Raw genomic sequence first — 12,459 nt, 5'->3', positions numbered from 1 at the left:
TCTTCTTCAAGACCTGTCTCGAAGAAACTAAAGCAAGTTTTTTATAGTAATTTTAGTATACTAAGCGTATCGAGTACTCCATTTCATTAGTCCCTCCAAATATTTCTGTAGATTTTACTGAGCAACTGCTTCGCATTTAGGCCATCGACGAAGTCGATAACGAAACACATTAAGTAGGTTAGCAGTATCCGCTATGATATTCCGACACTTAGACGTGTTTATTATAAACCTGTCATCTCGTGTCAATTAAATAACTATTGTCCCCCGATAGTATCTACATGTATATAGAGCGAGTCTGGCAATTCTAATTTCACCTTGTACAGAAGACGAGTACCAAGAATGATTACTCCTAAGATTTGTTTAAAAAGTACTATCGTAAAATTCATTTTGTCCTCGAAATTTTTAATTAAATACTTCGTACAGTTATCGCGTATCGTCTCAAGAAAAAAAAAAAAAAATGAAAAGTTCGAATGGAATGAAATTTAACCCCTTCAGGAATACTCTAGGCACACGTACGCGTGAGTTTAATTTATAAATTGCTTATATTCGAATTGTATAACATCGGATAAAATTAGTATTTATTTAAAAACGAAGTAACGCGTCCCTGAGGTGGCTAAATAAAGACGTAGAGCGGTGTTAGGTGGTGGTAAATTAGTACCTAAGATCCTCGAGTTCGTAGAACATGTTCTTGTTGCTGTCGTGTATGTAAACCTTGACGTGCGGACTGTCTAGATATTCCATGGTAAGTTGCTTCGGGAAGCTTCTGACAAAGAGAGCCTTGACGGTGTCTATGCTCGTGATTTCGTTGGGCAGAAGCGTCCGTTTCGTCTCGTTCCTATACTGCAGGAACACTAGACCTAAGGGATCGTCCACAGAAACGCATCGTTTCGTCAGGTATGTCCGACAAGGGCATGGAGCAGCGAGGCAGCAACATGACGCTCCTAATTCTATTGCGGGTCGTGAGTTACCTAATGATCGCTCCAGAGTCTTGCTGGGGGTCCGTACGACGGGGAGGCTGCTTCTTTGTTTGCCACCCCGTCGGAATCCGGTGCTAGATGTCTCCACCTCGGACATGATGCCCGGGTCGTCATCGAACAACATCGTCGAGGAGGGAGGTGGAAAACCGCGCGGGAGAGGCGACTGAAAATACAAAATATTCCGATCAGCTTACGTTCCTCAGCGTCCTCCATTGTGGCCTCGACGGTGAATATTGTCGAATCGAATGCAGGGAGCCTTTACCATCCGGAGAAACGCTTTTCAAAACGTATACGAACAAACTATAAAGTCTTAGGGATTTCTTAATCGTGATGAGTTTACAGAAAATTCATTTGAAAATTAATTACCAAAGTATTGATTTCCTTTGATTTGCGTTACACCTCGAATGATTTGGTAGATTTTTAGCTGAATAACTTAATTAGTAATTACCAATCTTAGGGCGGAGTATGAAGTCGAGATAAATTTAATATTATATTTTAGGAGTACCTTGAGTTTATGTTATTTAAAGATTTGTATCCTTAGTATAGAAATGTTAGAAATCTGTAATGTTTAGTTATTTTTAACTTTTTCTGTCAACCGTGCCTAGAATTTACGAAGAAGCGAAACAATCCCAGGTTAATCGTTTTCGATGCATTTTCGAAAACTCGCGGCAAGCTAAAGTAAATATGTACTGTGGCAAGCGCAGAGCACTGTAAATAAAGCCTCCAAAACAATGCAGAGTTACAAAATCCCTGGACAAATACCATATTGTTTACGACTATTGATATTCCTTGAATGTTCGTGCGAGCCCATGTTTCACACGTAATTATCTCTGCTGCGAAATTTTGTGTCAGACTCGACGCCAGTAAAGTGGGTAATATTCGAATCGATCTATATCCCCATAAAATTATCATGATTGGAAATAAAATTTGTTTAAACTATAACTTGTTTATAATACAGGAAACGGTTCTACACGTGGGAATAAATTGAAAAAGTAGATTTTTTCGTTTTTGAGAAAACTGAGTTTGAAAATTTATTGGCTATGCGTGTAAAGTCGAAAATCGTCTTCAGTCGCACGCGTGTTCAAAAAATTTTCAAACTCAATTATCTCGAAAACGAAGCTTCGAAGGATCAAATGTTATTCTTGTTTCTTTATCTTTAATTTCCTAACGAATTATCAGAACGCTAATATTAATATTCTAGGTTCAAAGAAATGAGAAACTTTTCAAGAATAGATGAAACTCGTAATTCAATATTTATTAGTGTATATTTCAATAATTTTCTATCAAATCAGAAACGAAATATAAATTTCCACGAAAATAAAATTGTGAAACGACGATGATATCCAAAGTGATATGAATGCCTTAAAATTAAGAAATTTAAGCACGTGTATTTTTACTGTACCACTCCATGATCTCTAGTTCAAAGTCGTACTCGATTAAAAATAAAAAGCGTCGAAAAGCGTTCGTCCTTATCGTAAACTCGCCTAAGAGGTAAAATAACGGCAACGACGAGAGACGATGAAAAATAGTCGCATGCTCTCGTGCTATTCGAAACGGTACAAGGCGTCGTAGGAAAGGTGAAGTATCGAAAAATTACCTTTCTCTGGCGAGACTTGGTCCCCATCTGTTAGCGGCGGCACGTACACGGAAACACACACACACAAGTAAACCAGTTAGATGTATATATGCATGGAACAGAAAAAAAGGGATTTCGATGGAGATGTAGTTTCGTGAGGTAAGAGAGAAACGATGCGATCGATCGATTCCGGCGTCTTCGATCCATATGGCCAAGCTCGGATTAGAGGGTGAGTCCTGTAAAAGTCTTTACACCAGAGATGGGGAACCTGCGGCCTTTCGAGCTGTCCAGCGAGACCTTTTAGCATATTTTCTCGATTACGTGTCTTTCTTAAAAAATTATACATCCCCAAACGCGGTGTATTTCAATTAATAATGCTAAAAAGTTAACGGTCTGTTCTTTTCATTCGTCGACGAAACGTGGAAGGGAAAACCCCTTGGTTAAAAAATCATTTTACTCGTTTATGAATTTCTAAAATTATACATGTACCGGGGATCATTAATTCTTTCAGGAGTAAATCCGGATCGTGTAAACGTAGTATAGTAGTGTCCGGATATATGACAACGGATCCGTCCGCTTATATGACCACGATCTATCCCTACCAACGCTACGGGCGTTGTTTATAATTCTTTAAAATGAAACCAAGTGATTTAGAATTAGTTGATTAATGATGAGTCATAACTGTAGTATCACGAGCTCTATTGCCTGCCAACGCGTTTCATAATTTTTCTTTGTTTCCAGGAGTTGTTCGCGAAAAATAATGGGGATTTTGATAGTGTACGATTTCAAATGTGAGACGTTTTCCAGGCTGAATCCTAACAACTCTGTTTTTTTTACTACTTAGGAAGGTTTATTTGTTTTTAGAGTACTACGTAATACATATAGATATACATTTACTATGTATATCCATTAAATCTTTTTTCCAAATTTTCTGATACGTGGTGTACGATTTTGGCTGTGACTCGTATAAGCAGACACGATCGTTGGTCATATATCGAGACACCAGTGTCCCTTTCATAGTTTCAGCAACACTTGTGGACTTGTAAGGACTCTGTGAAGCGACATGCTGTCTTTCAATGCCAAAACGTTCCCCACCCTTGATCCACACGCGATCATCAGCTTTGCCACGTTATTTTTACGCGGAATCGACGATCGTGGCCGCTGTTGCGAAAACTCTGCAAAGTTGACGATCGCGTTATCGGCGAACAGGCGTGGCATACGGCCTGGAACGATCTCGGTAACGCTTTCGAGTCGCGACGTACTCGCGAAGCCAGAAGAAGAGAAACGAGCAGAATAAAAATCGTGGAAGGAGAGAAACGAGCAAAAGGGCGTGTCGGTGAACGATAATATATAGAACGGTCGTAGAGCCGCCACGTGTACGCGATAAAGCTGGGCACACAATAAGAAACGTACGCACGCGCAGGGGCTGACGGGACCGTACGCTTTGTTCGTTGCGAGGATTTTCTTCGCGGTTAGCCGCGGGATAAAAATTGGAGCGTAAACTCGGAACGATGGTCCGCGCCGACACCCGCGCAACGCGATTTTTCACGGATTTTTCAACCTCGTAAATCTCGCTGCCCGTTACCGCAACGATATCGGTTGTCTTCTTCAAATTAATGGCGCCCAGATTGGTCCGAATATTTGCGAGTACTTTGGAAATCCGGACCATAGCTTGGGAACCAGGGGTCGCCAACCTAGCAAGGTACAGAAGTGTACGGGCGGTTCTAACGAAGTGGGAAAAACTTGAATTTTCACGATATTTTTATCTCGTCCTGCCGATACTCTCAACAAAGTTTTCGTAACGTCTCTCTGGTTGCGTGGCATTTTAATCGAGATGTTTCTCCCAAGTTGTGTACACAATTAGTATTAAAAATTTGAGTGTTTCCAAAAATCTCTACATAGTTCATCGCACGAGGGTAATTTTTCTGCGTACCTTTGATCATAATTCGGGGATAAATTCGAATATATGCAAGTGCGTAAAAATTTAGTTCTGAATATAAAAAGGGTAAAATCTATATACAGTGTGCTGAAAAGTCTAAAATTTCTAATATTTGATTTAGCAATAACACTGTATTATCAATCGATTCACTGAAACTGAAATTTAGAAATGATACAACACTGTAGGTCGTTGAATTCGTATTGAAACCAGCTGTTGTAGGACGAATAAAAAAAATGTATGGTCTGATTAAAAAGATCAACTTGATCTTGAAATGTCCCTCGCAATTAGATCGATGAAAAAATTGTCAATGCTACTTTTTTGCATAAACGTATTTTTCGTAGCTTCGACCCGTTCAGAGATATTTCACTGTACTTGGAAATGATTCGAGGTACGCGTTGGCGGTCACTGCCTCTGACTTAATTTAGGCAGCAACAATATCGTCGAACGTTGACGCGGGATCCCACACCCCCGACTCTATCGCGAATTTACACCGACGAAACCCCGAGTTCGACCACCTCCCGATGGCGAGATGGATAACGAGCTATCGCCAAACCTCCATACGCCGAATATGGATGGATGCGTGTCTCGAAATAGTCGCGTTCAACGAGCGGCCCGCTCTCGGGGCGTCGACAGGAGACGAGAATCGAGAAACGAGGACGGCGTAGGTGGATGCGGCTTAATTAACCTCTTCCCTTCGTTACGCTCGGTTCTTGACCTCGGAATATCCGTTAAAGCCATTCACCGTCGCCGGATGCTCCGTCGAAGATCGTCCCTTACGTAATCGTCGCACGCGATCCGCTAATTTGTATTACAGACACGGAAGAGAGTAACGAGATTTACAGAAAGTTTCTTGCATCCCGCGAGACTCTTCCTTTTCGATTCCCACGGCTCCGTTGAATAATTTTCTTTGGAATGACGTCGAACGTCCCGAACGTGCTTCTCAGCCCCCGCGGTTCGACGAATACGAGAAACGGGGAGAATATATGTATATATATATATATAGTTAAGAAAAAGAAAAACGAGAGGAGTATAGATATAAAAACTCCGAAGGCAGAGTTTCGACGATTCGGGACCGAGCATTTTCTGTTATAAAGGGGTCATAGTCGTAAGAATTTATCGTATAGTACGAAGAAATGGAAGAATTGTACGGTGGCGCCACCGTCGTTATCCAATATGGCCGTCGCGTACGACTCCACGAGGAATAGAAATGCAATAATCTATGGATAACTGGGGGGGGAAACCGACTTTTCGAAGTTATTGGCATTTAAGGAAGGTAAAATTTCGTTCGAGTCGCACATATCTTTCTGCGTGAAGAGGCATAAGGATCATCAAAATATAAAGGAAAGCCTCTGCAGAGTATCCGTTAAATTTACGCGTTTCTTGGAGGGAAAAAACAAATGTATTCGAAAATGGTTATAGAAACGAGTAGCGTTTCGGTGAAGTTATGCTGGTAATTATGCAGAGCAAGTAGTCGTCGGTGAGACTGACCCGGCAAACCTTGCCTTAAACTTGTATTAAAATTAAGTAAGAAATTAGATGCATAATGAGGCCACCAGCATAACCTGGATGAAACGCCGCTTTCCTTGTGTAACCTCTTTCGAATTTATGTTTCGAACCATGGAGCGAATAATTTTAATGAATGTTCTGCACAGACTTCTTGTCCTTTTTAGTAATAAATAGTAATCCAACCAACAATATTCGAATTTCTTTTTGTGATTTGAAAATGGTGTTAAGAACTAGTTTGGAAGAGGAAAAAAGAACCCCACGTATCGATAGATCGCTATCGAATATATTTTCACACGAAGGGACGTTTTTTGTATTTATTTAAAAATATTTTACTAAATTATTAAATTAAATTACATTTTTGCGAGCCTTGTAATACACTCTATCGATTCGTACGAAAAGATCTGTGCGACTCCATCATTTATAGGTTGATAACGATAATGCAAAGCCAATATTAATTACGAAAATAAATTTTGACCACTTTTATACCTTCTCGACTTATTTTCGTAGGGAAAACATTAACATTGCCAGTGACTTTATGAGGATATAACAACGAATATAAAAATTATGATTTTCATAGTGGAGGACTGTAATTTCATTTCAGTTACCCAAGAAAAAATCGTGCCAGTTATCTGTAGATTACTGTATCGTTCAAACAGTCGTATCGATGATACTGATTATACATAGTGTCATAAATATAGCAATTTCATGAAGTTTGCTGGAATAAGATGATAAAGCTACAAAGTGACAAGAATGTTAATTCTGTCAGAGAAAAAAGAAAGAGTCGAGGAAAAATTTACTCGAATAATACGTAACGAATAAAAAATTATTTACGTTTCGTTTGTTATACGAAAGTTTTATTTATATAATAATTTTGTCCATCTTTCTGCATTTATAAATGCAACGGATTAATGACGCTTTGAGAAAGCAATTTATGTAGATTGCTAATATTTGTTCCACTAACTATACATAACAACTTACGATTATGACTCCTAATAAATATTGCAAGTATTATGGTTATAAACAGTCTAACTGACCGGAATCGTCGAGACTTTCCTATCGTGTAAAATAAACCCGTATTAGATAGTCAGCAAGCATCTGTTGAAGATTTAAAATCACCTATTGTTCCCCCTTTACTTAATTTTCCTGCGAACTCATAGAAAATTATACCGAACAGGGCCACAATGTACTAGATCAGTAAATGCTTGGCTACCCGATACGAGTTTCTTTTACGTTCGGAGAGGCCAGATATTCAACCCTTTGCACTCGGCTGTCCTGTTCGAAGGGACATCCCAGCAAAGCATTAGGATGTACCCTCTACGGGACCCAGACGACATTATTTTTTTAAAGTGATTAAATAGGACAAAATACATAAGCAAAGAATGTAAAAAAAGATGTGTTTGCTCGGAGCATTTACTGTCTATTTCGTAAGAAAGTGTGCTTGAATTAGTAGATGGAAGAAAAGTCTCCGAGTGGAAAGGGTTAATTTCCAAATCGTGTATCGATTAAAATCATTCTCGGGGGACACGTCCAAGTGGGTAACCGACACATAGGGCTCGAGAAAGAACAGTGTGACCAGACAGAGCGCAAACAGTAAGAGTCAATATGTGTGTATTTACATGTTGCGGTAGCAAAGATTCACCTCGAGATCCATGGTGGTGTGACGCGTGGGCGGTGTACCGTACTGGCCGTGTGGCGGCGGCAGATGATGGGGATGATGGGGATGAAGGGGGTGCAGTTGTTGGGCCGCGTTGAACTGCTGATGATGTAGGGACGGCTGGTGATCGCCGCCGAGGGTGTGCCTCCTCGGCTCGTCCCTCGATCGGCCGCCACCCCCGGACCCGCTTCTGCTCACCGAGCCTCCCCCGATGCTTCCGCTTCCGCCACCTCCGCCAACACCCAACACGCTACCTCCTCCAACGCCCCCACCGCCACCGCCACCGCCGCCCCTCCTCCCGATCGGAATTTCGTTCGAACCTGGCTCACCCTCCCCCCGGCCGGACCCACCTGAAACAAATAACAACAAAAAATCGCATTTTCATTTCACCTTCGTATCTGGCACAACCACGAAAATAAGTAAACTTTTTTTCGGACGCGGATACAGCCTTGGATCTAAGGTTGAATAAAATATGACTCGCGTGAAACGAAGTTTACGATAAGGGGCACGTGTTACGTGTTACGTGTTACGTGTCACGTGCTATGCTAAAGGCATTAACTTATACCTCGGTACCGAGGCTTTTATCTCGGCACAGTTTCTTTAATACATTCGTATTTTCTACATTGGTCTAATCTATTTATCATTACACTATTACCGTTTCTCTTTTCTTTATAGCTTTGGAACATGTTTCGCCATGAACGTGCATGTACAGTTACAGTTCAACGTAGTAGCATCGATGGAATTTTGCGATTCTCACGAGTTCCAACCCGCAGCGAAGCAGCGCCACAAGGAGTCCCTCTATTCCAATTACTCAAAATTTCTTATAAAAATTCAAATCCACCCTTTCAAGTCCTACATACGCCCGGAGAATAAACTTCAGGAGGCATCACAGTTTAATAATAACAATAACAATAATAATGTTTTGACAGAGATCGACCCATTTGGCATAAAGTTGGGTGTAAACTCGGTTGAAAATAACGGGGTTCGCGGAAGTGGCCGGAAATAGTTTCGAGAGCAGCACGTGCAATCACCCAGGCGCCAGGAAAGTGGTGGCCACGCGGATTTCGCGTTCGTCGTCCCGCAGATGAGTTAGGAGGAACCGCCCCTCGAGGCCCGAGGTATTCTATTTACCGGAACCGAATCTCTTCCTGTCCCCTCCCCCTCGCCGGAAGGCGGAGGAGGCTTCTCAGTCGCTTTGATGCTCGACGCGTGCAAAACCATCGTTGACTGTAAATACGCGACCGAGAGATTTACCAGCGTAGGTATTCCTGGAGTACGCGTATCTAGTAAGGAACCATTTCCGTGGCGGCGATCAACGCGTAACGTATGCGTCCGCAATTCGGATGGCACGCAATTCCGCCGTGGAAGCTGAACAACGAAGCTGGCGCGTTTAATCGGAACGACGACGTTGGATGCTCGCGAGGCAAAAGTGGGTCGGCGAACGGTCGCTGCTCGTCGACGTCCAATTAATGACGAGCCTCGAATTCCGGTACGCGAGCAAACGTACGCAAGCATTCGTCCCCGCCGCGCCTACACGATGATTTTCAGCCTGACGAGCGGACCCGAAGGGTTGCGCGTTCTGACGCGGGGTCGTGATTAGAGAAGCTCCGCCATTCGCTTCAGAAACACGAATCCTTCGAAAATATCTAGAACACATTGCTTTACGAGAATCCACGACGATTTCTCGACCTGCACATCTTTGGACTTGCAATTTTCTACATACAAACTCAGCAAGGAAAGAGAAAAGAATTAAGAAACATTGTATGTATGGGAAATCGAACTCTGACTTGTCCGATCAGCAGTCTGACACGTAATACCTGGTCCACGCCTCTTATTGGCTTATTAGCGTTCGTTCAGGCACTTTTTAAGGAGTATCGAAGCTTTTTAATTGTAAATATCTCGAAAAATGTTGGGTATCTAATCTTATAATGGTATATATTGGTAAATGAGGTAGCAAGATCTATCAGTGGTCAAACTCTCAATAAAATTGATGACACGGAGGTTCTGTATTCTCCTTGTTGGATTAGTTTGAGTTCACAGAATCAAGTTACTATAATTTAGCAGCTTCATTAGCTCTCGAATAGGCATTAGGAGGTCACATGGTTCTTAAGATGAACCTACATGTGAATCATAAGTTGAACGTTTCTCTCTACTTCACTGACTCTCGCTGTTTTTCACTTTAAGATAACAAAAATGTTTGCAGTTTGCAGTTTCAAGAATGTAGTACCTCCCTCGATAACGATCCTAGTCAAAGAACGTTAGAAAGGGCTCATAATAATACCAACAATTTATTGTTTACATTATCTAGAGCGACTGATTGACTCATGTAGGTTTAATATACAGGGTGTTCGGCCACCCCTGGGAAAAATTTTAATGTGGGATTCTAGAGGCCAAAATAAGACGAAAATCAAGAATACCAATTTGTTGATGAAGGCTTCGTTAAACAGTTATTAACGTTTAAAGTTCCGACTGTACTGAATTTTTTTCTCGAAAATGCGCAAGATTTCGGGGGTATGTCTATTCACCAAAAATGATTATAATTGATCCCTGAAACCGAAAATAATTTTTTTAGAACGATTTGCAATTTTTTTTTCCGTCGAAAAATTTCACACATTCTCGAATTTTTTTCTAGAAAATGGGTAGGATTTCGGGGGTTTATATAATGACCAAAAATGATTGTAATTGACCCTCGCAAGCGAAAATAATTTTTCCAGAACGATTTGAAATTTTTTTTTTTCGTCGAAAAATTTAGGCACCCCCTGTCGATTTTTCTTAAAAATTCCTTTTTCATTTTTAGTAATTTTGTCTGACGCCCTACAGAAAAGTTGTCTAATACTTTTTTGTAGGTACCCATGAGCTCTACTTCGGAAAAAAGTTTCATTGAAATATATTCACAATTGTAGGAGTTATGGCTGTTTGAAAATTGGACCAGTTTTATGGGGTTTTTCTCATTTTGCGGGGTCAACGACCAACTTTTCGAATATTTTTGCGATTTGTACATATTCTCCACCAAAATACGCGTAGTTTGCTTTTTCAAACATTAAAATCGTCCAATCCGTTCAGAAGTTATGACGTTTTAAAGATTCGCATGAAAATTCGGGCAGACATTCTTGGCTAGAAATTATATTTTCGGTAAGGAATTTTTTTCTCGAAACTGAGTAGGATTTCGGGGGTATGTCAGTTGACCAAAAATGCTTGCAATTGACCCCTGCAACTAAAAATAATTTTTCCAAGAGGATTCGAAAGTTTTTTTTTTCACCTAAAACTTTCAGCACTTACTCGAATTTTTTTCTCGAAAGTGGGTAGGATTTCGAAGGTATGTGTAATGACCAAAAATGATTGTAATTGACCCCCGCAACCGAAAATAATTTTTCCAGAACGATTTGAAATTTTTGAATTTAATTGTTAATAACTTTTTAACGAAGCCTCCATCAAGAAATTAGTATTCTTGATTTTCGTCTTATTTTGGTATCTAGAATCTTCCATTAAAATTTTTCCCAGGGGTGGCCGAACACCCTGTATTTAACGAAGATCCAAGAATGTAGTATCTCCCTCGATAACGTTCCTATGCAGCGAATGTTAGACAGGGAAACGCTGTTAATTTTTTAAGCAATTCGACATCAAAGCGCAAAATACATCCGGCGGGACGAAGATAAGGCGCCCTATGATTTCGTTTGCGACGCGAAAATAATCGAGCAAGTTTCCCGATTAGATATTTTCAAATTGGAGCAAGGGATTCTGAAGTTAGTTATAATATGAAATTCACGAGAGAATAATCAGTTTTAAGGTCGAACCGCGAAGAAATAGCATCAGAAGTTAGATTAACGCTAAATAAGTTTAGTTACGATAGGATAATGGTGAATCCGACACGATGAAGGGAGGTTTTCGCGGAGTCGAGGTTCAAATTATGCGCCGCAGACCGCTTTGCAACATTATTTAGATCATATTCAATTTCGCGTTTAGCAGAAGAAGCGTCGGATGGTAAATGTTAACGAGTTGCATACCATCAGCGTGCACGCGGGAGGAAGAATAATGGCCTAGAGTAATTGAGCTATCTAAATACTGAACAATAAGGGCCATAAGGTAGAGAACGCTGCACGAGACAGAACAAACGAAAGAAGAAATGATGTCTCGAGTCATGACCTGAGTTCTCTATGAGATAGGTTGGACGAGATCCAAGATTGGGAAGCACCGGTTATGCCAATTTTAAGTTCGGCTGTTAATAGGCTGCCGGTCTACGATACCAGAAGCTTCAGAAAAGTCGATGGAAACTATACTGGGCAACGTGTCGATCAAAGCAGACGCGACGTAACACGTCGAATATATTTTTTAAATAAACCAAATCATGCGAATAAAGCAGCCTATACGCGCGGCGGATTATCAGAGATTCAACCACGGGTTTGATCGACAAGTATTTTTCGCTGATCGTTTAATCCGAGCGAGAGTCCATCAAATTCGTAAATTCTCCATTGCGGATTATTTAACGATAATAATAAATATTGTTTCCCGTTTATTTAAACGGCAATCAATGATCGTACTTCGCGTTTACGATATTCAGTTTGCACTGATTAGAGCAAAATTAAATTTTACTCGTCGTCCCAGACTTGCTCTAATAAATAAATAAATACACGAACGGTACAGCACAAGAGTGTAATTTTTTGTCGCTCGAATTTACAGCGAGTAATCTATGATTCGAGATAACACGAACCCTCTCTTTCTTTCCTTAATGATTTTTCCCGACCAGAAGAGGTCCATCGATCCTCCGGTGACGCGTCACCGTTTTTACCTATCAATTATTTTTCCTTGC

At 40.7% G+C, this 12,459-nt stretch overlaps 1 protein-coding gene across 21 annotated transcripts in view; it reads right to left on the bottom strand.

The window, feature by feature from the left end:
- Positions 1 to 12,459, bottom strand: part of LOC143347603 (uncharacterized) — a 207,180-nt gene that overhangs the window by 81,384 nt on the left and 113,337 nt on the right. For 20 of the 21 annotated variants that reach the window (XM_076776915.1, XM_076776913.1, XM_076776932.1 and 17 more), the window contains 4 exons: positions 7,638 to 8,002; positions 2,575 to 2,601; positions 969 to 1,140; positions 659 to 857 (listed from right to left, as the gene is read on the bottom strand). In XM_076776915.1, coding sequence (XP_076633030.1) covers positions 659 to 857; positions 969 to 1,140; positions 2,575 to 2,601; positions 7,638 to 8,002 — 763 coding nt within the window. The remainder of the gene's footprint in view (positions 1 to 658; positions 858 to 968; positions 1,141 to 2,574; positions 2,602 to 7,637; positions 8,003 to 12,459) is intronic. The other variant, XM_076776919.1, reaches the window with a different exon arrangement.

The sequence above is a fragment of the Colletes latitarsis genome, chromosome 11 (genome assembly GCF_051014445.1).
Source record: "Colletes latitarsis isolate SP2378_abdomen chromosome 11, iyColLati1, whole genome shotgun sequence".
Taxonomy (NCBI): Eukaryota; Metazoa; Arthropoda; class Insecta; order Hymenoptera; family Colletidae; genus Colletes; species Colletes latitarsis.
The sequence above is the reverse complement of the archived record's forward strand: the minus strand, read 5'-3'. Positions and strand labels throughout refer to the sequence as shown.